General features: G+C 39.3%; 2 protein-coding genes across 4 annotated transcripts in view; one reads left to right on the plus strand and one right to left on the minus strand.

Moving 5' to 3' along the window:
• LOC140224853 (uncharacterized) overlaps nucleotides 1–25826 on the minus strand; it is a 212929-nt gene that overhangs the window by 158386 nt on the left and 28717 nt on the right. The gene's annotated exons all lie outside the window — the stretch shown is intronic.
• Nucleotides 59–12637, plus strand: LOC140224852 (cytochrome P450 4C1-like). The gene is made up of 12 exons (XM_072301682.1): nucleotides 59–511; nucleotides 1486–1592; nucleotides 2065–2155; nucleotides 3848–4033; nucleotides 4719–4788; nucleotides 5147–5273; nucleotides 7704–7767; nucleotides 8794–8903; nucleotides 9783–9851; nucleotides 10608–10776; nucleotides 11469–11648; nucleotides 12449–12637. The coding sequence occupies exons 1-12, from the start codon at nucleotides 343–345 to the stop codon at nucleotides 12619–12621; spliced, it is 1515 nt and encodes a 504-aa protein (XP_072157783.1). The 5' UTR covers nucleotides 59–342; the 3' UTR covers nucleotides 12622–12637.

The raw sequence follows: 25826 nt of genomic DNA on the forward strand, positions 1-25826 counted from the left end.
CGTTCATCTCCCACTCCTTCAAAGTTTCATGAATGGCGTTGTCGGTTTTAGACGAATTTATGCAATAATTCTCTCTGAAACACACTCCATTACTCGCACAAAAATGTTATCTTGAAAACCGGCGTCAGCCACTTTCAAACCAAAACATTTTCTCTAGAGCTTACATGAAAACTTTCCTACGATCTCCGTCCTTAACACATAACCTATACCTGCTTGGTTACCTCCGTCTAGCTTTAAAAACGTAAAAACCAGTATTATTGCAAACTATGCATTTTCCTATACTTCGAATTAAATAAACTCGATACTTTTTCAAACAGTGATCGTGACCGATGGAATGCAAAAATGATTTATTTTATACTAATAACTGCCGTTATCAGTTATACAGTGCGATGGTTGATCGAAATACTGTCGCGTTTTTACGAACGATATCAGCTCGTGGAAAAAATACCTGGCCCACCCATTGAAAGCTGGATTCTGGGACATACCTCGCTTGCTTTTATTAACCCTGCAGGTAAGTTTTTGTTTCAATTCTCATTATGTAGCATATCTAAAATAATAGAAAGACTTGCTCCATCATGCAGTTCACAATTCGCCAAATTTTGCGATAAAATGACCGCGTTCCATTGAATTTTTACCGTGAAATCGTTAGAAATATGCATCAAAATACTTCAGTTTTAGGTGTCATTGATAAAATTCGCTTTCAAACACGGTGCATTTATTCTGAAATCAAGCGGATGAATTGCACTATTTTCATCATTGCCTCCTTTCCACCTTTCTCTCTTTCAGAGCAATATCTGATGAATGGTCTTTCATTTTAAACAATCTGAGGTTCCCAGTGAATTTGCGATAAAATGTTTACGTAGACTAAAAATTCATTATTTTCGATAATTTGCTTCTGATGCAATCATCTTAGGAGCTTTAACGATAACTTTCTCTCAGGCGAAATGACGATAGGGAGCATGGAAATTTGCCCGTCTACTTGACCCCCAAAATTATAAGGGATTATGCGGAATGACGTCATGATATTACTATCATCTTCCGCCAATCATCATCAGAATTTTCGGTAAAGACAGCTTGAAATCCCTCCCGAGACCTTTTAACCTTTGAAATTTTTTCGACGAGGCTCGCACTGAACCCTCTGGAGCTGAGAGAATGCGGGCATGCCTTTCTAGACCCCCTTGGTATGACCCCTCTCTGCGCCCTTAAAGCCCCCCCCCCCCCGAAGAGGGGAAACGGGGCAATGCATTGCCCCCCCCTCCTATAACTCTGTTATCTCAACCAAGGTTTATTTTCTAAATCAAACGTTTCGCCTTTCTGGACCGAAAACTTTGAATATCAAAGTTCGGTTTTTTTAACTGGAGTCTTCGTTCTTCATGCACCTCAAACTAGGGAAAGGAGATTGCAAAGGGAATAAAAAGAAAAATAATAAAATTTAAAGCATCTGTACACTTTTCAATTTTAAATGATTGCATGTATCTTCAACAGACGTTCCAACGTATGTTTATAACCAGTACACGCAATATGGCGGAATATTTCGTCGCTGGCTCATATGGTTCCCTGACGTCACGATAGCAGAGGCTGATTATGCACAGGTGAGTTTCTCAATGGCTCTTTTTTTGAGTAATTTTTTCGCGAAACTTATGACAATTCTTATCCTCATTTTATGGAGGAAAGAGGACTCAGAAATAGACTGGTGATTCCTTGTGAACACATGAAAATGTATAATACGTATGTGTTGTGTACCATGTCGATGGCTTAAGTTGCAAAAAGAGTATCTCCATTAAAACATCTATGGAAATCTCTCCTATTACACTTTATATAATTAAAAAAAATAACTGACATAAGTATCTCCTTGGAATATTTGTCAAATATTTTTGAATGAGCAGAGTAAATTGAAGAAAGTTACGAGGAAAATTGTGGATTGATTGGTTTTTTGCTCATATTATACTCGTATAATCAAAAACGAGGGATTTCCAATCCTGCAATATAGGAGATGAGTGTCTCCTGATTTCAAGCATCGATTTAATTTTCCTCGAATCATAATTTTTAATATAAATTTTTCAGATATTCTTCCATGAAAAAAGTTTGGAGGATAAAGCACATTTTTACAAATTTATTAAACCTTGGTGCGGCACTGGATTGATTACGAGTAATGGTGCGTATTGGTTAGAAAATAATTGGTACATTTTTTTATTTTTAAGTTTTACCGGATTTCTATAAGGAATTAATTCCTCTATAGATATCGGTATGAGTTCTGAGAAAACGGTTTTCTCTATACAGGGTGTCCCAGACCGTACCCGTACGCCGTACCAGGATTTTTTTCTCGGTTGTTTTGGGTTGGACGAAGTCGGGGACCTTGAGAACGAGTAGGGAGTCAATCTCGAAACCCCCCCCCCCCCCTGAATAAACAAATATTCTGAGGCCCCTCGGGTCCCCTTGGAAGCTAAAAGGGAAGTCTTGTTTATGAGAACCTGGGTTCTTGATGCTTCGAGGCGGACATACATTTTCTTTCCCAACTCATTATCTACTACTTATTCGCAAGATGCCCTTCCAATCTGAAGGAAGGATAGAAAAATTTCCGGGTCCTGCCAGGATTTGAACCTGGGTCTTAATCTCAGAGTGATTATGCGTTAACCGCTGCGCCACAGGACCTCCATATCAATGGGAGCTCCCGCTTCAGTTTATAACGCAACTCCACGGTCCACTGACTCACGGCCGCACAATGGGTCACGCCGTTGGGAGAGATTGGACATAGAATGTTTGACTATTACTGTTGAGTTTTGATGAATTTGAACACCAAAAGAATTTTTAAAAGTGTTTAAAAATATAATTTAACGCAAAAACCAGTCGGGCCACTCTTAAATTTCTATTTTTCAAATTGATGAGGATGCACGTACGCGTCTAAAAGTTCCCTCGTCTTGTCCGATCTCACCCATTGACTCGCTTCCGCTGTGGCGATTCTTAATGGGCGGCGACACTGTTCTCCCGTCATTTAAATGTATGAGAAACAATCGATTCTTGTTGAGGCAGCTTGTCTCACCATAAATCGATATTTTCAATGGATTTAAATGTAGTAAAATAGTGTTGCCAACTTGCAAAATTGCGTGGAAAAGTCGCAATGTACTGGAGTCAGTTTTGAGGCTGTTTTGTCCAGTACTCCTGAGACTATTGTGCGACAACTGGCGATCCGGGCTCCGCTCAGAGAATACAGGTATAAAAAATTCACATCACATAAAAACCAGGAGTTTTGATCATTTTTCAATTTTTCATGACTTTGGTCAACATAATTTGCCAAATTTCACGAATATAATTATTAATTAAAATTATAAATCCCGACTAACTTTCGCAGCCCGCGATGTTCCCATAAGCCGTCGCCGTGTTAAGTGTTGCCGTTTGGCACACTGCACTTGGTTTGCACTTTCGGCGAACAAGGGGCTCTAAACGGCCCGTTCGTGGATTGACTTCATCATGCAGTACTCCAGTACATTCCGATTCTATTGTGCTCTATGGTGCCACCTAAAAGCTCTTTAACCCTCAAGGGGCCATAAAGACGAAGTCCTGTCTCAGAAAATCGAACTTTTCGTCACATTTTGGAAACTATCTAATCGAAATCAGAAAGGACGAAAACCTTTGACCTAAATCCATACGAAAAAGTCCAAACGCGGCCCATTCCTATCCAAAATATTGTCCCCTGAAGCTGGGAGACATCAAGTCCTCCGATAGACATAATTGCCAGGTCATAAAATTGACGTAGTGATCCGGAAAAATGTTTTTGAAGGAAATTTACCCTACAAAATCAGAATCGGACGGTCCCGAAATATTTTATTTGATTTATTTCATATTCCAGGATCTTTTTGGCACAAGCGAAGGAAGTTGATCACTCCTATGTTTCATCAAAATATTGTGGAAGGGTTGTGTGGAACTTTGGTGAATAACTCTATTACGCTGATTCAAAAGTTGCAGGAACATAAAAATGAGACTCCTTTAAATATGTATATGATAATGCATTTAGTTTCTTTGGATAACATTTGCGGTAAGTTTTCCTTTTTGCTGGATAAAGTATTGACTGGGAGATAATATTACATGCTTAAAATAATGTTCTAATAAACATACAAAACACGAAGCCTACTGGCCATAATGAAACCCTAACATTTTTTAATATGATTGTATATGGTAAAGATCCTTCAGTGCGAGGAGGCGAATTATTTAAGAAAGTGACACCTGTCTAGTTACATTGAATAATGGGAGTAGTCTACTATTTCGACGGACTCTTTGAAAGTAATCTGAACAATGAGTTGCAAGTATTTAGTTCACTTCCAAAAATGACACAGGATGGGCACACTATTACCGTAATTGTGTGTTTGTATATTAACTTTCAGATTGTTGTGGTCAAATATAGGTAGTTTTATACCTGTCATTATTTCGATTGTCTGATCTCATATCTACTAGTTCAATCTTGCATGGAAGGTAAATACATATTTGTTAGGTACCTTATGAACGATCTCCACAAAATTTCATCAAAAAATAAGATGGAACTGGATAACTGACGGAACTTACCTGAAACACACAATAATTTTTTTGTTAATTGTTTTCAAGATACAAGAAATACGTATTCGTTTTAAATGAAGTATATCACAGTGACAATGAGATTTTTCGTCACTATTTTCCATTCCAAAGTTTAGGAGATAACACGTAAATCAGTTTTGATGGGTTTTCAGAGACCGGACTGGGACTCAAAGTTGATGCACTAAACAACCCAAAACTGGAATACGTTCGAGCGATGGAAGAGTGAGTAACTAAGTTTCTGATTATCCAATATTTTGTCCTAAAAAGCAATTTCTGAAATGCTGATCATCTCATTCGCAGTCAAAAATTGATGCGCGCATTATTGAAAACAGGAAGAACGGAAAATAAAACATCCACAACGGTTGAAAAAAAAATGTCACAAATTTCATAAATTTTAAAATAAATAATTTTTAGAACGCTTTCAAATGTTTCTCAGATTTCGGATAGTAAACATATTGAGGTTTGAAGCTGTACCCAGAAGTTTGTTCGATTATTCTGGTAGCTGGTCGGTTTGTTATGAATGACATCTTATCCCTCAACTGAAACTATTTTAGCAGCGATAACTATTATTTTTTTTCAGGGCTGCATACATTCTCATGGTGAGATTCACCACCCCTAGTTACTGGCTTGATCCGATATTCAACCGTACATCCTTTGGACGGAGACTGAAAACTAATGTCAAGACAATTTGCGAGCTTACAGATACGGTATTTCACATTGGGTTTTTCCAGACGCTCTATAATTCCTGATTGATTTTAATACTTGTCATTAGTTTTATGTCATATATTTTACTCTCCGTGGTTTTTTCTCACGTGAGATTTGTGGTAAATTTAGATGTCTTCTGATGAAAAAGTCGAAGCAGGTAAAGTTCTAGCCCAATAGATTTATATTTGTTGTCATGGGAACGGAGTTCCCCATGATATTACAATCGTTCCGTTGCTTTCGCTATGGGATTCCCTATACCTCTGCGACCTTGAGCGTTTCGCCCAGTCTCCGATTTTTGGTTGATTTTCCGATGTATCAAAAACCGTTGTATTTTTTAGCCAATCATGTCTCTACGTCAAGTTGTGTTGATTTCTAAATTTCGCTTTCAGCGAGTTTTTTTCCACTTTGAGATGTCGTGTCTGACTGGTAAATCTGCGCAGAATCACGAAGTTCCGTTTTTAGGCAAATTCTTTTTTTTGGGAGGTTTTCATTGGCTATTTTTCGCCACCAGTTTTCTGTTCGTTGGTGCAAAAGATCGCCTACTTCGTTGCTCTTGAGAAGCCGCCATTATCCCACCTCAAATTTTAAACATAGAAATAAAGAAATTATAACTATTGTGCAAGGTGGAAAACTGCTCTGGAGGACCCGTTACGGATATATGAGCCAAAATCGGAACTCGATTGATTGATTTATTCCATGAATACAGAAATATTGCCTGAGCTTACTGCCGCGATGGCAAATGCCTGCTGATATGAACCTTGAGACACATGATAGCATAGGCAAACAATGTCTCACAGAGAAAGGCGCTTAGCTCGTTTCTCCAGAAGCTACGAAGACGCGAATCGCCGAATCGCTCAAGGACAACTCTTGTGATAAGTCCCGCCCATCGTCCCAGTCTTTTAAATGCTATTTTTTCTCAGACAGTCGCTGATCTGTGATAGCCTAGTTGACTGAGGCGCCTTATATTTTGATAAGGTGCGGGCAATAGGTGATCGGGAGTTCGATACCTGACGATGGGAGTTAATTTTTAATGGTTGTATTGAATGTTTTAGACCAATCATCAAAAAATAATTAATACTAGATGATAAATGTACGAACATTTTCTCGTGAGTTAATATGTTAAACAAAAATACTGGAATATACATCCTTCATATAATCAGCCACATGTTCCCCCAAATTAATGACGTTATTTTCTTTTTTCAATAAAGTTAATTTGCATTCAACGTTCGTAAGTTAAGCAAAAAGTACCTATTGATACAAATAGAAAGACATGAAAATAGTATGTCTAACATTTCAGTTGTTTTTTTTTTTTTATTTATTTTTTGTTTTTTTGTTTTTTCAATACAACAAATTGACTGGGACTAGAATCATTGTATCTCTGAAGACAAAAGCTAAGTTTTTTGATACAGAAATACTAATATATTCATCCTTTATATAATCAGGGAGATGTTGACCCAAATATTGATGTATATTTTCTCTGTTCGCCCAAATTAATGATGGTATTTTTTTTTTTTCAATAAAATTAATTTACATTCCACGTTCTTAAAGCAATATTTTCTCCAAAATTCAGCAAAAAATAACAATTTATACCTACGCAAGAAGTAAATAAATAAATAAATAAATAAAGCAATGACATGAAAGTAGTATAGGTAGTACACATCTAACATTTCAGTTACATCTATTTGAATGAAAAAAATGGCAACTTAGGAAGCACATAGGTCACTTATGATGCATATTCGGGCATATGCGTAGAGTAAAAAAAAAAATATCATACTTTACGCCGAAAAAACGAAACTGAAAGTTAAATGCGTTAACTTCCGAAAACCATACATAATCCAACGAAAATAAAAAATTGGTAAATATAACAGCTTTCTTGTATGCAAAGAAAAAAAATTAAAAATGTTAAAAAAGAGATGTCGACACAAAATTACATAGCCCCTTCAATCCTGAAGATACTACAAACGAACTGTACCTTAACATTTTCATATCCCAGAAGCAAAAGTTCCCATGACGAATATTGCTATCGCTAGCGATTGCAAAAACCAACTTGTTTTATAATTGAACACGTGGAAAGTAGGGATAGCGAAAGATCGAGTTATTTGAGGTGAAATCCACGAAGTGTGGAGTCGTAAATTAAACATTTTCCTCGCCTCACTGGTTTATCAGAGACTTTAGTTGACCTGTGCAATTTTTCCTAAGAAAAGAAATAATTTCCGCGTTAATGTTTGCCATAAACCCTCTTCTTCTACGTTGGGTACGGCCATAACCGTATATTAGGCACGCATTAAAGTAAGAAAATAAAATGATAAAATGTGTTGAAATAAATAAAAATATTTTGTCAAACTTCACTTGTGCCCCCCCTATCCAATCAATATAATTTTAAAATTTCTTGGACATTGCTGTATTCGACTAATCCTAGCATGGTGTTCTAGGCAATCTTGAGGAGAAAAAACAACCAAATTCTTTGTTGTGAGCGGCACGAGGAAGAAATCGGAGGTAGGCTCAACCATTAGTGTCGGTTAGTAGATGAAACAATTATTCGTGGTTCAATATTGACGATGAGACTACCAGACTACGTATCTCGTTGGCTGTGTTTAAAAATCTCCGCTCCCATTTTATTTTTTCAAAAGAGAACAAATCAATAGCATTTCCTTTAAGTTTTCACAGAGTTTTCATTGCACAGAGAAATAAAAGCACGGAGGTTTTTTAGAATTGAAATTGCGTAGTTTTTCATTCAAAAAATAAATGATGACAGGAAGTCCGCAACGTCGCAAACCGAGATACGTGGTCTGGTTGTTTCACCGTCGATATGAGCTTAAGAAATTGTGACGCAAAAATCAGTTTGCTTACACTTTTAGTATGTTGCATAAAACTTACACTTAAATTCACAAGAAAATCAGACCTCAACATAATCATTTATTTTAGTTTAAAAGTGCGTACCTTACTATAAAATTCAAGTAAAGAGTCACTTAAGATTTAAAGTAACAAAATTTGCAGTCGAACTAACCTCACTACTGAAAAATATGTTGGGCATGAGCTTTAGGTCAACTGGATTGCATTTTGCAAAAAGGAACCACTAGCATTGCAATGTTGCTAAGATTGTGCAACTTCTTTTGTCTTGGAGGAAAAACCCGATTATCCATTAATAGTTTCTATTTTACTCGCTAAAAACTGTAAATTTAAGACAAAAATTACCATCTAAATTTCATAGTTTTTCACGATTCTGCAATTTTATTGCAAAAGATAAAGTTGCACAATAGCATCATTGCAATGCTAGTGGTTCCTTTTTGCAAAATGCAATCCAACTGTCACACTACCTATTTTTATTTTAAAAATTGTATCCTTCAACCAAAATTACACTCATTCAGCTCTACCATAAAGACTTTCAAATGAAAGAAAACGCATGTACATTGTACAAGTTACTTTATGCACAACTATTAAATACTAGCCGAGCCCGGAACATAAACATAAAACTAATGATTATGTATGCATTATATTTATATCACAGATCTCTGCTTCTAGGAAAGAAAAAACAAACTTTCTTGGAATTATTGATGGAAGCTTCGAAGTTGCCAACTGCGCTAATATCAGAGGATGGTGTGAAAGATGAAATAAATACTTTCGTCATGGCTGTAAGTGGAATGCACTACAAATGGTTTTCATCGTTAGAATTTACACGGATATATTCGGACAGATTTTCGCACAAATTAACCGATGAAAACTAATACTTCTAAAATGAAAATCACTTAAACAAGCGTTCAAAAATTAGTGCAAAAAACTTCAACCATTGTTTTTTAAGAAGCCGTTACTATATTCCGTGACGCAGCGGTTGTGTGTCTCCGCTATTGTTTTACAGGGCTCGTAAGAATGTTCGGCAGAGAGTTACGTAACGATTTTTTGAAGTTAACGTTGAAATGAGCGGACAAAAAAATTAATGGTTTCTCAGTTGTATTTATATTTCATTAACCCTAGTGAAAACTTTCACGTTCACAGGATCCAAAGAGATATTGATCTAATTGACCAATTAAAATGAAAAAGGAAACAGTGAGGAGATGAGTGTTAATTCCAGTGTCACGTGCTTTTTAAAGATTATCCAGCTAAAAATCCGTGAATTTAACATGGCATCGATAAATGTCACTCAGCTAAAAATCTGGTTTCCGTTCCGTTGACTAAGAGTAATTTCCTCTGAACCATCACGTATGCTGACCTTCATAATGATTATTTAATTGGATTACATTTTGCAATAAGGAACCACTATTTGTGGCCCATTTTAGAAACAACATACACGCCACGCCATTGGTTTCCCTATGCAGATACGTGCTTTTATGGGAGAGCCAAAGATGAGTGGAGGAGTGGTTCCTTTTTGCAAAATGTATCCCAATTCATTTCAAGACGGAACCTTTTAATTCTGAATGTGCGTCTCAAAATTGATAGTTGGTAGATTATACCCCACACTCGACAAACGCAGGTAACCATTGGTTTTTATTCTTTCTTTCCCACTTTTTTTCAAGGCACATGAAACAATGGCGACCTCTATGAGTTTTACACTTTTTCTTCTGGCGAACCATCTAGATATTCAGGTAAAATATAGAGTCTGTTATTGATTTTGTGTTTCCTGTATGTAAAATATAGATACATGTCTAAGCTTATTTCTAGTATTAATCACTCAATCGTGAATTGTAGTGGATTTACGTCCATTTTCCAATGAACGCGAACAATTCTTCCGAGAGCGACAAAATATTGACGGCTAGTAAAAAGCGTTACGATTCCTTGCTAAAATTTTCTGAGTTCTCAGCCAAAAATCGATAGGAAAACCACAGGAACAACCCCTCGATTATAATTTTTCACTTTCACTTCCACCTCGAATCTTTTCAAGTAAAACTCATTGAGTTTATTTTTTCAAACTTGCATAAAGAACTCTTCATCAAGCGAAGTTTCACCGGAAATACCATGCGAAACTGATGAATGTTCACCCTTTCACCAGTAAGATAAGACGGGAAATATGCAACGTCAAGATGAACTCCTTCTAGTATTTTGATGCGACTATACGTGCTTAACGGACGTGCTCGTTGCATACACGAAAAATTGCAGGCGCTTAGGATTTGCTTTGCCCGTAGCCGTTGTTTCTCTTGGCTGTCAGTGTGTTTTAAGAGGATGAAAACTTACGTTATGAGTTACGATGTATGTGTTACGATACAGGCACAGATTTTTCGACTTTAGCCATCTATACATATACAATATTTCTAAAGAATGGTGTTTCATTACCAACCTTGTCGAAATAATCGTGAATTATATTATGTAAGTTCAATTAAAGTATTTTTGAACCATTTTCACAGATTAAATGCTATCGAGAGCTTTATGGCATATTCCAAGGCTCGGATAGGCGATTGACCGTAGATGATCTACGGGAAATGCATTACCTGGAGCAAGTCATCAAGGAAAGTCTTCGCTTGTTTCCAAGCTGTCCACTCGTGGCCAGACGGGCCAAAGAGGATGTGAAATTTGGTAACGTGGTCCAAACTTTTGAAATATCTTTAAATATTCGCTTTTCAAAAAAAAGAAAAAAAAGAAAAAAAGAAGAAAAAAGGTTTTATTATTAATTTTTTAAGTAAGAAAATGCAAATAGGTACGGATAGAAACTTTGGTAACAACTGACATCTACATTCGATGGCGAGACAAATATTTTGGAAGGAAGTTGAAGTGTGGTTAAGGTTTAATATTTATACCATTAAATCATGCCAGATTTATCTACAGAGGCTCGTCATGATATTTACTGAACCTTCGATCTCTATGATCCAATAATTGAGGAATTTTTCGATAAAAGGGCTTACAATGCTGCTAAGATAGGGCAATTTTTATAGCGTTTGCAGCAGATGAAATTCATTCACAGTCGAATAACTCCCTCACAATAGTGCAAAAAAACTTGAAGAATATTGAGGGGAAAGGTCATAGTAGAACTGTCGGATACGTTACTTACGCCTAGAAAACTAAGTTGCATAATCTTAGCAGCAGAGCAAGTCTCTTATGCCTTTTCACCGAAAAATGCCTCAACTAATTCTTTCCATCGAATGATTTAATACTAAGTGTATAATCTCTTTGATTCCCCATACATGTGGAATTATCAGTAAAAGATCGGGAGATAAGTTTATTTGGGTGCCGTTTACAAATACTTTTAATTTCTGTTTCTTTTTCTCTAGGAAACTACATCGTGCCAAAGGGTATTGATGTAACTTTATCCATATTCTGTTTACATCGAGACCCCAAAAATTTCCCGGACCCTGACATCTTCGATCCTGATCGCTTCAGGCCAGAAAATTGTGCGAGACGGCATCCTTACGCCTACGTACCTTTCGGGGCTGGATCCAGAGATTGCATCGGTGAGAGGATTTCATTTTCTTACTAATCGACGGTGTAAGTCGACGGTCACATAACTCGGTTTGCGACGTCGCAGACTTCCTGTCATACTTTATTTTTTAAACGGCAATTCTTTAAAACTGCTGTGATTTTTCTTCTCTGTGCGAAGACAATTCTGCGAAAACTTCAAGGAATATGTCAATTTGTTCTCCTTTAAAAAAATAACACAGAGGCGGAGATTTTTAGACACCGCAAACGAGTTATGCGATTGCCGACTTACACCGTCGTAATGTTTCACAGTCAGTCTATCCTTTACTACAACTTTGAAATTTGACACAAAATACGAGTAGATGTGATTTATTATCTGACGTACAGGGTGTCCCAGGTTTGACCAGCGGATTTCCGGGGACAATTTTTCAGACCAAAACAAGACTTTTTCCCTTTTCAAGCAAGCGCTCTTTTAACATTTGCTGTTCACAAAAAATTCCGATTAGGCACTAAAAATACTGCCAACTACGAATGCTCAAGGTGATTGGCCCATAAATGTCCCCAGAATTTGAAAAATAAAAGACGAATATTAGCCTAAAACTTGTGTGCTTGTTGTTCTGTAAGGTTAAACTTTAGGCGAAACAATTTTTACATAAAAAAGTCTTATTTTGATCTTCAGAATTGCCTCTAGAAATCCCTCTGGTTAAACTTGGGGTATCATGGGCATTAAAAAAAATTAGTTACACAGTCACTCACCAATTCCTATTCACCCTAACTCCACCCATGCCGCTGTACTAAATGAGTTTTAATATCTTATTTCTTTCTGTATTCGCAGCTCAAAAATTCGCAATGATGGAAATGAAAATAGTGCTGTCCTACATGTTGCGCTATTTTATTTTGGAATCTCCCATTTCTTATGACGATCTGAGAACTCCATTTGAATCTGTTCTACAGTCTCAGCAGCCTCTTGACGTCAAACTCAGACCAAGAGATGTTCCTAATAAATAAATTTTAATTTCAAAAACTTGAGTGTTTGTTATTCAAACTCAGATTAGAAACGTGTACTATTTCATCTGAGCAATGCCATACTCTTGTCCAGGGTAAATTCACGTTTTAACCCTTGATCGAAGTCTTGAAAAACAAATTAATGGTGGCTCCTAGACGAAGGAACTTTATTCCTTTTCGAGGTTGCAAATTCGACTTAAACATTCAATTTTTACAAGGATGTGTTTCAGCAATCTCTGTCCAAAATTTTGCTATTTTCTGTGCAAGCTATAGAAATACCACTGAAATTTTTATCAAGAAATTTCTAAGAATTCCCTAGTAAAGTATACCATCCGTGAGTGGACAATTTACAACAACGAAATGCAGTTACGTTTTTCCGTCACGTGAGCAACAAGATGTCTTAAGTAGGAGGTCAAACGAAGGGCCAAAAGGTCGACGGACTAACATTGCGGGGCTTTTGGGGGGATTTGGCTATGAAAGAGCACGTATGGGGGCCTGGACCCCCGTCTAGGAAGGAAAATTCCATTTTTACAAAAATATAACTTCGCAATCTCTATCTAAAATGCTGTTTTCTGGGTGGAAACAAAGGAAAAATCACTGATATTTTCAGCTATAAATGTACAAAAATTTCATAGTAGAGCACAATTCGTGAGTGGAAATTTTAGAACGACGAAATTCAGTTACGTCGCTTCGTCTGGTAAAAGACAAGGTGTACTAAGAGGTCAAATGAGGCACAAAAAAGTCGATGAGCTAACATTCTGCCGTGTCAAGGAAAAACGCTGTATGAACCTTCAGGCGTTGCCAAATTTCCTTTGATAAAATAAAAATTTCTTGTAATATTATGACTATTTTCCTTCGAATTTTCCAAAAAAATGTGTTCGCAATTTCCCCAAAAAATCGTGAAAATTTCATAGAAAGATATTCATAACTTTCCTCCAAAATAAACATTTCATCGAAGGAAATTTGGCAACTCTCGAATGTTTCTCCACCTATTGACACCTACCTATTCTGCTGCGCTGTATGGAAGAACGCCGTATGAGCCTTCAGAAGTTGCCAAATTTCCATTCACAAACAACTAATTTACTGGGAAAATTGTGAACGCTTTTCTCCAAATTTTTCAGACACTTTGGTTCACAATTCAATCTAATACATCTGAAAATATCAAGGAAAAGTATACATGACTTTCCTCGGGAATACAAGTTTTATCCGGAGAAATTTGGCAACTCTCGAATATTTATACGGCGTTCTTCCTTAGCCTTGTCTCCACGGACCGTTTCACGAGATTTGTCCCAGGAAAAAATCCCACGTACGAAGTTGGGAAAAATATTGAGTTAATCAATATTTTTCCCAGTACCAAGTTTGGTCCTTGTACCCCTAGGACCCACTGAGAGAGGAAGAAGAAGTGAAAACGAATTCTGCGATATTTTGTTGATTACTCCATTGTTCATGTTTGTTTCGTTAAAATAATGTGTCTATTGTCAATTGAGTGCAATTGTTATTTTAATCCCGGTTAAATACTCGACTTTAACTGATTTATCTTCCCGCACAAACTATAGTCGCAAGACCGTATATGAGCCCCGTCCCGTGGAGACGGTAACTGGGAAAAATCCCAGAAGTTTCATTCCTGCGATTTGAACTTGGGAAAAATCCCATGAAAACGTCCCGTGGAGACAAGGCCTTATCACGGCAGCATTAAGGGCTTTTTTTTTAGGGATTTGGCTAAGAGAGGGCGCATAGGAGACCTAGACCCCTGTTTTCCTCCGAGCGGGGGACGAGGGGTTCAAAAAGAGGGAGCGGGGAGCCCCCCGACATAATTCGAGAACTTGTTAGATGATAAATCGTCTGCTCGCGAGGCGGCCGAAGCGCGGACGGCCTGATTGATTAAACACGGAACGATAAAAGTTTAATCGAATGAAAAGCATGAAGAAGACAAATTGCCGGATTGATGAGTCAAGGACATGAACCCGAAGCCGGAGCGTCCGCACCTGCAACGAGGGACCCGTGACCCGTCGCCTGCATGAAATCGAGTGTGTTCCGCTCAACTATGACCTCTGCACACGAACCGGGTGGGTCTGGCGGGTGATAGCATCGAAAGTTCGGCCGGAAACTGCAAAAATTGCCTTCCGAGCGATTACCCAGTCAAACGGCCACTAGGTTGCGCTGTTGCAGAAAAATGACGATATAGATCGTATTCGATACATCAAACGGGTGAGTTTGTATCGATATCGATCAGTTCAACGTTTAAACAGAGCCTCTGAAGTCAATTGAGTAATCTGAGGGAACGGACGTCTTGTAATAGATTTTTGATACTTATGAATACAAAATGGCAATGAAGAGTGAAATTGTTAGGAATTTTCTCATTTTCAGCTTTTCCAACTTAGACCTAACATTTTTGTTCGAGGATTTGTTCTATTGCTTTGAACTAAACGATACATCAAACCACTATCGAATACGATCTATAATCGATGGCGATAGTGCAAAACCACCTAGGGGCCATACGGGGGAGGGGGGTACGTGTTAAAGGATAAAGACCTGGGTCACAAAAACAATACAAGGGGGGGGGGGGAGATCAAAATGCCGAAAAAGTGCTTGGCTACCAACAATTGTTTTTAAAAAAACTTTTGCGAAAATATCTAGGAATATTTTTTGTTTCAATAGGCAAGATTGATTGACCCGCCCATTTCAACACTTTCGTGAGGGTCGAAAAGTCGGCTGAAATGGCTTCTATGACTCTTAAACAACCCCTACACATGTATATTTAATGAAGAAGTTCAGTGAAAGCCGATAGCTCGCACGACCAATCAGAAAGCGGCACAGTTTCTCCGCGCTAAAGGGAATGAGTCGACAATACTCTCTCTAAACAGATACTCTAAGAATTTGAACTTTATCAATGATACATGAGTCTAACATGCCGTCAAGCGCGGTCCCACACAGGTGCAACACCATTGCTAACAAGCGGGAAGCTTTCGCGTGCATAGCGGCTGCAGTAATGCGCCGGCAGATTAAGAGACGTTGATTACTTCCGGTCCTAACCTCACTCTCGCTCTAATTAGCGGCGCCAACTTTTTTGACATCCCCACCACCCCCCTGCCCACAGATTAGCCCTTGGTTGGCCGAGTGGATTTAATATGGACACGTTCGGCGCCAGGATACAATCCGCGATACACGGTAATTGAATTACGCTGCCCGGGTGAACGAAGACAGGAGCTGCTAAATACTCGCGTAAATATTTGAGCCGGAAGCACTCATCCCGCCGTCGGAATGGAAATTGAGTCAGGTCGGGCAGGGAGGTCGTTAACTTACCGGCTTCTCGAGTATTATGATCTGTGGCGTGGTGCGCTTTGCAATGTATCGATTGATCAGCCATTTAAACCTATGGAAAAGTATCGATAAACAGGGTGTTCGCAGCGAACACCTTGATAATCGATTATTTAGCACGGCTTCAAATGGGGAAATATCGATAGATCGCAAAGCACTCCACGCCACTGATTATGAAGTGGACGGGTAATCCGCTATTAGGATGCGATCGATGATGCGTGAATTTTAAACGAGGATGCACGAATTATATCGGTAGCTTCAAGCGGAAAATCGTATTTGAAATTTTTGGGAAAAATCAAGTAATTCGCATTCTGACATCGATGGATACATTAAAAACAGAGTAAAACACGAGTAAACAAGCACTGGAGGAAAAAAAAAAACACCATTTCGGAACTTTTCAACTGGTTGAAACTTTTTCCGGAATCTTTGTAATTCCCGGAAATTTTACCTATTTTCGAAATTGTTTGGCATTTCCTCGAAATTTCTCTTCAGCAGAATCTACGAATTTTTTCATCACACGACTACACACCGTAGTCGGAGTAATTTCATCGGAAAAACCGCAGCCGAGGTAATTTTGACGAAAAAAATTAGAGCGGTCTAGGTATGTTCAACAAAACATTGCTGTAGTTACTCACTCAAGAATCGATGCGCAAGCAGTAATTTATACATTTTGATTAAAATAAAAGCACTGACAAAAAGCGTTTTCAGCAAAGAGGACGCATTTCTAAAAATTTCAATCAGCAGACGCCGAGGATTCAAATTATTGCGATCAATAGAAGAAGCACACACCCACGTGAGCGCGCGCCCGACGTAGCGCCTTCAACATCGTGTGAATACTTCAAACGCTACACCATTGCACCCAATACGTTTCGCCGTGCATATTGCCTATACTGCGCCTGCCCGAGTATAGGTATACCCTCTTGTGAGATGTAAACCGCAGTCCGCCCGCGAGTTCCGCGATCCACGGATCGGGCGATCGAGCACTTTCTGCGCACACGCAAGGATTCAGATCGTATTATTCAATCAGAATCTAGCTTAAATCAAGAACCAAGCCTCTTAATTTAAGCAGATTTCGTTTTGATTCAAGCAAAAATCCGATTGAATCAAGAGTCCTTTTTCTTGTCAATTTTTTCAAGAGTCTGGACTCTAGATCCAATGTGTTTTTTTCCCAGTGAGGCTGCAAAATTTAAAAACTGAATAAAACTAAATTTAAATAATAAAACTAAATTTCAAAAAGGTGGAACGTTTCGAACCACTACCGCCTCATTTTCAGCTGCAAAAAACGAAAAAATCACATAAAAAATAAATAAAAAGTTAGGAAGCGACCTGACTCCAAACGTTTTTACGTTCCCTCTTAAGTCACTCAATATGTGTCGGGAGTCAGGTCGTCTTTTAATTTTTTATTTAATTTTCCGTTTTTTATTTTTATGGCTGAAAATGAGCCAGTAACGGCTCGAAACGTTCTGCCGTTTTAGTGTTTTAAAAATGTTTAGCCTTTGTTTACCCATGTTTGTTAATCACTTTCTACATTGCATTCCTAGTTTCGGAGTATGTTTTCGTGTGCAATATCACTGGCCGAGGTGCAAAACCGCGTATCACCACTTACGACGTTGCAGACTTCTTGTAATGCTTTAATTCTTGCATTGAAAATCCAATCAACGTATTTCCTTAAAAACTTCCAAATTCCCTCTTCTCTATCAGCAGGATATCGATGGTGAAACTACCAGCCAGACCACATATCTCGTTTGCAGTGTTAACAAATCTCCGCTTCCGTTTTATTTTCTTAAAAGACAATAAATCAATATAATTTCTTGAAATTTTCACAGAGTTTTCTACGCATAGAGAAGAAAAACAAAGACATTTTCAAGAATTGACGTTGAGAGTACTATGATTTAAAAAAAATGTATAACAGGAAGTCTACAACGTCGGAAACCGAGGTACGTGGTCCTCGTCCGGTAGTTCCACCGTCGGTATTGTGTATAAATTCAAGCTGTAAGTTAGCTTCTTTCGCCTCAAAAAAATAAAACACGAACGGAAATTTTGAAACACCGCAGTGGAGATACGTACTTTCGCACTCTAGCCATCGATATGTTTAGGAAGACTCAAGATGTGTGAAAAATCCGCGCTCGGTTGAGCGCTTAAGAGGCAGGCGCAGTACTTATCGAGCCGTTATGAAATTATTTTCAGCTGTGAAACCAAAAGGTAACCACTTACTTTTCAATTAAATTGTATTGATTTAGCAGCCGAATATGAGCCTGTGTGGCCTGTGTGCCTGTGTGGACTGTTCGGAACACGAAACTGTTCGAAAGCGCCGTCGCAGATTCGGAGAATTTTCTCTCAAAATTGCGGTCACCAAGTCCTCTCGCAAAATTACGGAGCTCAATTATTGTGGTCGCAAAATATTTTCATCGAGTCATACTGGTAAACATTTCGGATAAGAAGAAAAAAGTTGGGCTTTTCTAAAGACCTCTTATATTTCTCACTGGAATAGAAAGTCGCTTGGATCTATAGAGTCCAGGCTCTTAAAAACATTGATAAGAAAAAATACTCTTGATTCAATCGGACTTTTTGCTTGAATCAAAAGAAATCCGCCTAAACCAATAGCCTCGGCTTTTCGATTCAAGGAAAAATCGGATTGTATCAAGAGTATTTTTTCTTGTTAATGTTATTAAGAGTCCAGACTCAAGATCCAAGCGACTCTATTTTCCAGTGTACCGTAATCCGGATCCCGCATTTTTTGATCCCCTTGATGATCGAGTGTTATTAAAATACACCTGGACTCTTCATACATTCGGTCGAAAAAAACTATTTTAAGACTTTCACCGTGAAAAATTCTCACGGTCACATGATCGCATATTCTTGATGAAACTACAGGCACAACGACAGGCAACAAAGCATCGAGCGTATGCTTTTTATGCACAAAACAGCTTAAATAGCGGCGTGTGTAACGACCGTTCATCATATCCCAACTTCCGGTGGTGGAGTAATGAGCGAGTGGAATTCGAGTAAAGCGGGTTGCGTCGTTCTGTGGATACCCGGCGTCATTGCAGTGCCGAAATCATCGTTGCCAAACTTCCATAAATCACCGCATAAAATGCATTTTAAGGAGATAATTAGCGCACGATCAGGCAACACAGCTCGCGAATTCCCAGACCGGAATGAACCACAGTCAAATTGAACACATTAATGTTAAAACGAACTTTGTGCAACAGAATTAAATCAGAAGGAGCTATGTGCATAGGAATTGTATGCTTCGTAGCGCATTTTTGTTTAATTCATTTGGACATGGTTCATTTTAGCCGGAATACGGCCAATTGTTGATGGTGGCAGCTCTTGAGGCCAATAGCATTGACCTACTGCCCTTTGCCGGCACTTATTTCCCTGTTCGCCGCAGAATGCAAATTGCGCGGATGAAACGGAATAAGGGCTGGTGTGGCGGGTTTCGGGGCGGGAAACGCCGATTTTAAACAGCTGACGTCACATTCCAGGTACGAGTTCTTTTTCAGTCGATTATCATGGAACTCACCGGATGCCGCTGATGTCTCAAATGATGGTAATCAGAATGACGTAGCGACCTTTAGTTCCTTCCTAGGGTTCTCTGAAGAACCGCCCATAAAAATATGACGTCAGATACATTTCCCGGTTTTTGACCCATACCTCTAGGCAAATAGAGTCCCCCTCCCCCTCCTACTCTTCATATTCCATCCCTTCCTTCCTTCCTTATCTGACGTCATTTTTGAACGGTCCCTAATTAGTTTTCTCTTATGTAACCCCCTAATGAGTTTCTCATTCTAAAATCCAATTTTAGACATTCGTATGCATGTTGCTAACAATAAGTGCTTTTGTTGATACATGCACAGAATGCTCAAATGAGGAAACGATAAAGTAAAAAAATTGAGAAATAAATGCTAGTTTAAAACTGCCGACAATAGAATGATAATTGCGACATAAATTGATATATTCATGATTTCAAGTAAAACTAATCTTATAATGCATATTCTATGAAAAACTAGCTCCAAATTCCTATATTTAAGCATCAAAAAGTCAGTTTGCACTGTCTTTCCGCCATAAGGATCCACGTAATTTCGAAACTTCAGACGCGTACTTCTCGAGATAGCAAAAACTGCACTTATGCGCATTGTCCTCCAACTCCCTTATTTAGGAGACACAGAATCAACACCACGGCAGAATAGTTGCTGTACACACAAGTTTCTTTCGCCTTCAACTTTCGATGTAGGCCAGAGAATATCCACCTTCCGAGAATCCTTGCCTCTCGTCAGGCAAACCTCGTTACCATTAACGCGTCACGACCACCAATCACGACCGTCATTGCCGATTCTCAAGAGCTTGAAACACTGCTTTTCCACCTATTCTGCCGTGATAGCGAAGAGAGCAGTAATTGCACACGGAGAAAAAAACCTCGTGCGTGGGACCCGAAGTTTAGGTCATATGGATCTCTTAAGTTTTCGGATTGAGCATCTGAACAATTAAGGTCTAGCTGCCGAAGTTCAGGTCAGACATCTGAAACTTCGGTTCTTACATCCGAAGTACTTCAGTTCTTACATCTGAAGTACTTAAGATGTGAGAACCGCAGTTTTTCGGATGTGAAAACCGGAGTACTTCAGATGTTAGAACTGAAGTTTCAGATGTGTGATCCGAACCTCGACAGCTAGACCTTAATTAAGTGTTCAGATGCTCAATCTGAAAACTTCAGAGATCCATATGACCTTAACTTCGGGTCCCACGTACGAGGTTTCTTTCTCCGTGCAAGCTAGGATGAACCTCGAGACGCATAAAAGCATGTGCTAACCATGGCTCATATAGAAATGCACTTACTGCTCTCTTCGCTATCATGGCAGTATTGCCTCTTGGCTTAAATACGAGAGCGACAACAAGTATCGACGAAACGTAACCGATACCTCGACTTTTGTTTACCTCCGCCGAGGATCGAGCTCAAATCTTGAAGGTGCCGCGTCGGGTTCGGGTCGACGAGGACCGCGCCTCGTCTTTTTCGAGGGTAAATAGGTGAACTCTCGCGAGCGGAGCGTGGGGTGATGTTATTACGACCCTTGAGTGGGTGCAAATTGGAAAAGCTAATTTTCTAGGTTATCGAGTAATCCATTATCTCCACTTTGCGCCCCCGCCGCCCGCCCGGCCCCCGTCAAGATGTAAACAAGCTACCCGCCGTGCATCAAATACACCCCTGCGACGAATCTTAAAAGCGGGGGCGGCATTCCGCCACTCTCAGCCCGTGCCCGCCTCGGCACCCTGTCAATAGAGGATTTTGACGCGGGGGTTTGAATGATGCCACGAGACGAGTTCGACAGTAACGTCATCCGAGGAACGCCACCTCAAGACACTATGTCCTCTAACAGCAATATACACACCAGCGGACTGATTATTGAAATTGATGGACAAAGCTATAGACAAAGAAGACAAAAGAGATTTGGAGCGCACTGGTAAAAAAACCCTCTTGGTTCAAGAGTGCAGTTTCTTGTCGCCGGATTTAAGAGTCTGGACTCTTGTTTCAATGCAAAATCCGCTTGAAACAAGAGTTCAAGACTCTTAAATCCTGCGACAAGAAACTGCACTCTCAAGTCAATACAATGCGGCATTGGTCCAAGAGGTTTTTTTTACCAGTGCGATCCTATTGGTGGAAGCGGGTGGTTGCAATGGACAAAGGAGGTAGGCAATAGACTAACTAACGGCAACCCACGAAAGACCATATAGTTAGTCCATCATTTTCTCCCTTAGTCTATAGGACTCACCCATTTCAACCAATAGGATAGCTCCAAACTCCCCATGTCTTCTTTGTCTAAAGCTTTGTCTATAAATTTCAATAATCGGCCCGCTGCGGACTGATTATTGAAATTGATGGACAAAGCTATAGACAAAAACGACACAGGGATTAAGGAGCGATCCGCATTGGTTGAAGTGGGTGGTTCGTGTACACTAAGGGAGAACATGATTGACTGACTACGGGGTCTTTCGTGGGTTGCCTTCAGTTAGTCTATTACCTACCTCTTTTGTCCATATTGTAACCTCCCGCTTCCACCGATAAGATTTTTCCATACCTCTTTGTCTATCAATTTCAAAAGTCAGCCCGCAGGCACAATGAACGACACTGCCGTGAGAGCGAAAAGAGCAGTAAGCGTCTAATTTTCGAAATTGAGTTTCCTTCAAAATTCGTCTAAACTCTTTACGATGAAATCACTGAAATTGCTAAAACAACGAAATTCATCTTAATTGTATCAAAACGAGACATATGAAAAAGCCGTAAGTGCGCAAAAAATGACGCAGTTTTAGGCAAGACAGCAGTAAGTGACAAGATTCCTCCTGAGATCCAATGAAAACAGTGCTTCCAAGTAAAGTGCCGCCCTCTTCTGCGAATTTCTAACCTGAGAATGCGTTTGTTGTGTGCAACCACGCAAAGTATGCAGAAGATGGCAGTTATGACTGTCTTGCCTAACAATAACCTAGCATGAAAATGAAGAGTACCCTTTTTATGTAATTGAAATAAAATCAGTCGATTTTTAATCCTCCAAACGATTTCTAGAAGTCTTCCGGACGATTAGTGGCACTATTTGACAAAGCAAGGAGGTTGCTTTCAATTAAATTTTCCGGTCAGAAGCTTCTGAGCCCGTTTTCTCAAAACATCATTTTTGCACTTACTGCTCTCTCCGCTATCACGGCGGAAAAGTTCTGTCATTTTCCGGAATTAATTCCGACTTTCGGAACTTTTCAACTGATTGAAACTTTTTCCGGAATCTTTGTAATTCCCGGAAATTTTACCTATTTTCGAAATTGTTTGGCATTTCCTCGAAATTTCTCTTCAGCAAAATCCACGAATTTTCTCATCACACAACTACACAGCGTAGTCAAAGTAATTTCATCAGAAAAATCCGCCGAGGTAATTTTGACGAAAAAAATTAGAGCGGAAATTAGTATGTTCAACAAAACATTGCTGTAGTTACTTACTCAAGAATCGGTGTGCAAGCAGTAATTTATACATTTCGATCAAAATAAAAGCACTGCCAAAAAGCATATTCAGCAAAAATGACGCGTTTCTAATACTTTCAATCAGCAGACGCCGAGAATTCAAATTATCACGGTCAATAGATGGTGCACCAACGCGTGCTCGCAGCGCACCTTATGTAGCGCCTTCAACCTCGTAGAAATACTTCAAACGCTACACCATTGCACCCACGCTTTGCCGTGCATATTGCCTATACTGCACCTGCCCGAGTGAAAAGGAGCTATATCCATAGTGACATGAGCTCTGTTATGCATGTATTCTTATGGATATGAAGGTTTGTATCGGAATGGATACAGTTACTTTTTATCTAAATACGTCCAATTATTCTGCCGTTCTATGGAAGAACGTCGTGCGGACATTCAAAAATTGCCAAATTTTCTCCGATATAATTTTCATTTTTGAGGGAAGTTATTAACATTTGTCCTTGAAATTTTCAGACACTTCCGATCAAATTACGAACAAAAGTATCTGAAAAATCGGGAAAAACAAATTCACAACTTTTCCTGAAAATTAAAGATGTGTTAAAGGAAATTCGGCGACGCCGTGAAGGATTATACGGAGTTTTTCTTAGGACGGCAGTAACTGCTCTCGGCACTTTTGTCTCAAGCGTCACCGTAACCGCCTCGTAAACGGAGCCACCTTTCGACTGAAGTTCCTCCAGCGTGGCTTTTTAACAAGAATCGCAGAATGAAAACGGGAAACTTCCCCATTGTTCATCGGCGACGAGAGAGTGTGCATCGTAATTTTCTGAAAATCCCGGCCCCGGCCCCGCCAAGCCGATCCCGCCACCGCCGCACAGTAGATCAAGTCAACGAAAGAGGTTGGACAAAATTTTGAAACCTTAAAAGCTCATAAATCTCTTTATACAAAACTTTGAGGCTTTAGAAGTGGTTCCATTGGTATCCTTGTGAAATTTTCTTCTAGAAACACCCTTCATAATTGAATCAGTGAGAACGAAAAATCACCAACTCGCAAAAACGAAAATAATCAAGACACACAAAACTGCGCGGTAGGCGAAGAAGTTAGTCAAAGAAAAAAATTTTTGGTGCCGAAAGACAAATACTTAAAAGTCCAAGTTGTAACAGATGCGCTAACTTCAATGACCTCCAGGAAAATTGAGCATTTTTGGGTTACCGAGTTGGTGTGTTTTCGTTCTCCCTGATTCAAATTAAAAAGTGACGAAGTGAACATAAAAATATGCATTGGTCAAAATTTTCATGTCCGACCTCTCTGATTGACTGGATCCTCTGTGCGCCGCCCGCCGCCCTGGCCGTGCAAAGTTTTTCAAGGGTGTTAACTCGGCGCTGATAAGTGTCCGGACGCCGCCGGGAACTTCGTGACGTTTTGAATGGGTGTTTCCGGGAATCACCGAGCGAGAAACGGATGCTCAGGAATCGTCACGAGATCTCCCATGTCGCTCTCAGGAGGAACGTCCTACATCCATCTGAACCTGAACGTTGCCTACTGATAAAAGATGCATTTTTATGGGGATGGATAGAGTGCTTATATAGGGAGAGTACGGAGTACGGACAAGGTGGTAATTTTGAGGTTAGGCCATGGAGCTTTCAAATAGCCGAGCGAAGAAGTATCTTACTGCATTAAAAGAACTCGCAGTGAGCTGATCATTGAAATTGATGGACAAAGCCATAGACAAAGAAGACAAGGATACAATGGATCGATTCTATTGGTGGAAGCGGGTGGTTGCAATGGTCAAAGGAAAAGAATAATAAACTCACTGACGGCAACCCACGAGAGATTCCTTAGTTCGTCCATTATTTCCCCCTTTAGTCTATGACAGCCACCCGTTTCAACCAATAGAATCACTCCACTTTACCTTCTTCTTTGTCTATCAATTTCAATAATCAGCCCACCGAGCATATTTAGTAAGTCCAAAAATGGCTACCTATATAATTGACTTACTGATACCACATCATAGATGACAACAAAAAAAAAAGTCCCAAAATTTTCAATTTTGCTGATAATTATACGTAACTTCGAGAAAATTTTATTTTTGAAAATGCAGACTTATGCTCAATATTAAGCTAAGGCCCGAACATTTTATATCGAATTGTTCGCGCATTTTTACCCCTGAGTATTGCTGTGGAACATATTAGTGATATCATGCGGACGTTAAACGCAACTACTCTACTTTTGGTGATGTTTAGCTCTTTTTCAGCATATCTTCCATTGTGCTTAGAACGTTTTATCATGTTGAGCTCTTTTTTTGGAGCTTAGCCCATTATTGACTTTAAATCTACAACAATCAATTTTTTCTAAAGAAATTTGGCAATATGCGCTCCTACGGCATTTTTCTCGCACGGCGGCAATATAATCAGCGTGGGGTTTTCAAGTATCGTCGCTTCGCTGACATAAAAACTTAAGTCACATTTCCTAGAGATCTTGGAGGCACATATTTTTGCAGACGTTGGGGCTCATCTCAGGGTGCAGTTACTTCCTTACATCACGCTCCCGAAAGATCAACCGATGCACTCAACAATCCTTTTAGAAACCACGTATCTCCGCATTGAAAATCTCGCACAGATACGTGTTTGTTGCTAAGTCGGAATCACGAATGAAACTATCAACAAGGCTGCTGTATTGACCGTGGCTCGATGGGGTGTAAATGAATAAAACATGCGAAAAACACGCAAGTCGGAAAACCGATAAACCACAATGGTCATCATAAATAACAGACGCCAGGGCTCATACGATGTTTGGACTTATGCTCTTTCGGCGTGTTTCGATTCAAATACGTGACGGCGGGGTTCGGACAAAGGCTCGGGGAAACTAAAGGAAACAGTGGCGTGGCGTGAGCGATCGATTATCGATATTTTCCCATTTGAAGCTATAGTAA

This window comes from Bemisia tabaci, chromosome 6, assembly GCF_918797505.1.
Source record: "Bemisia tabaci chromosome 6, PGI_BMITA_v3".
Lineage (NCBI taxonomy): Eukaryota > Metazoa > Arthropoda > Insecta > Hemiptera > Aleyrodidae > Bemisia > Bemisia tabaci.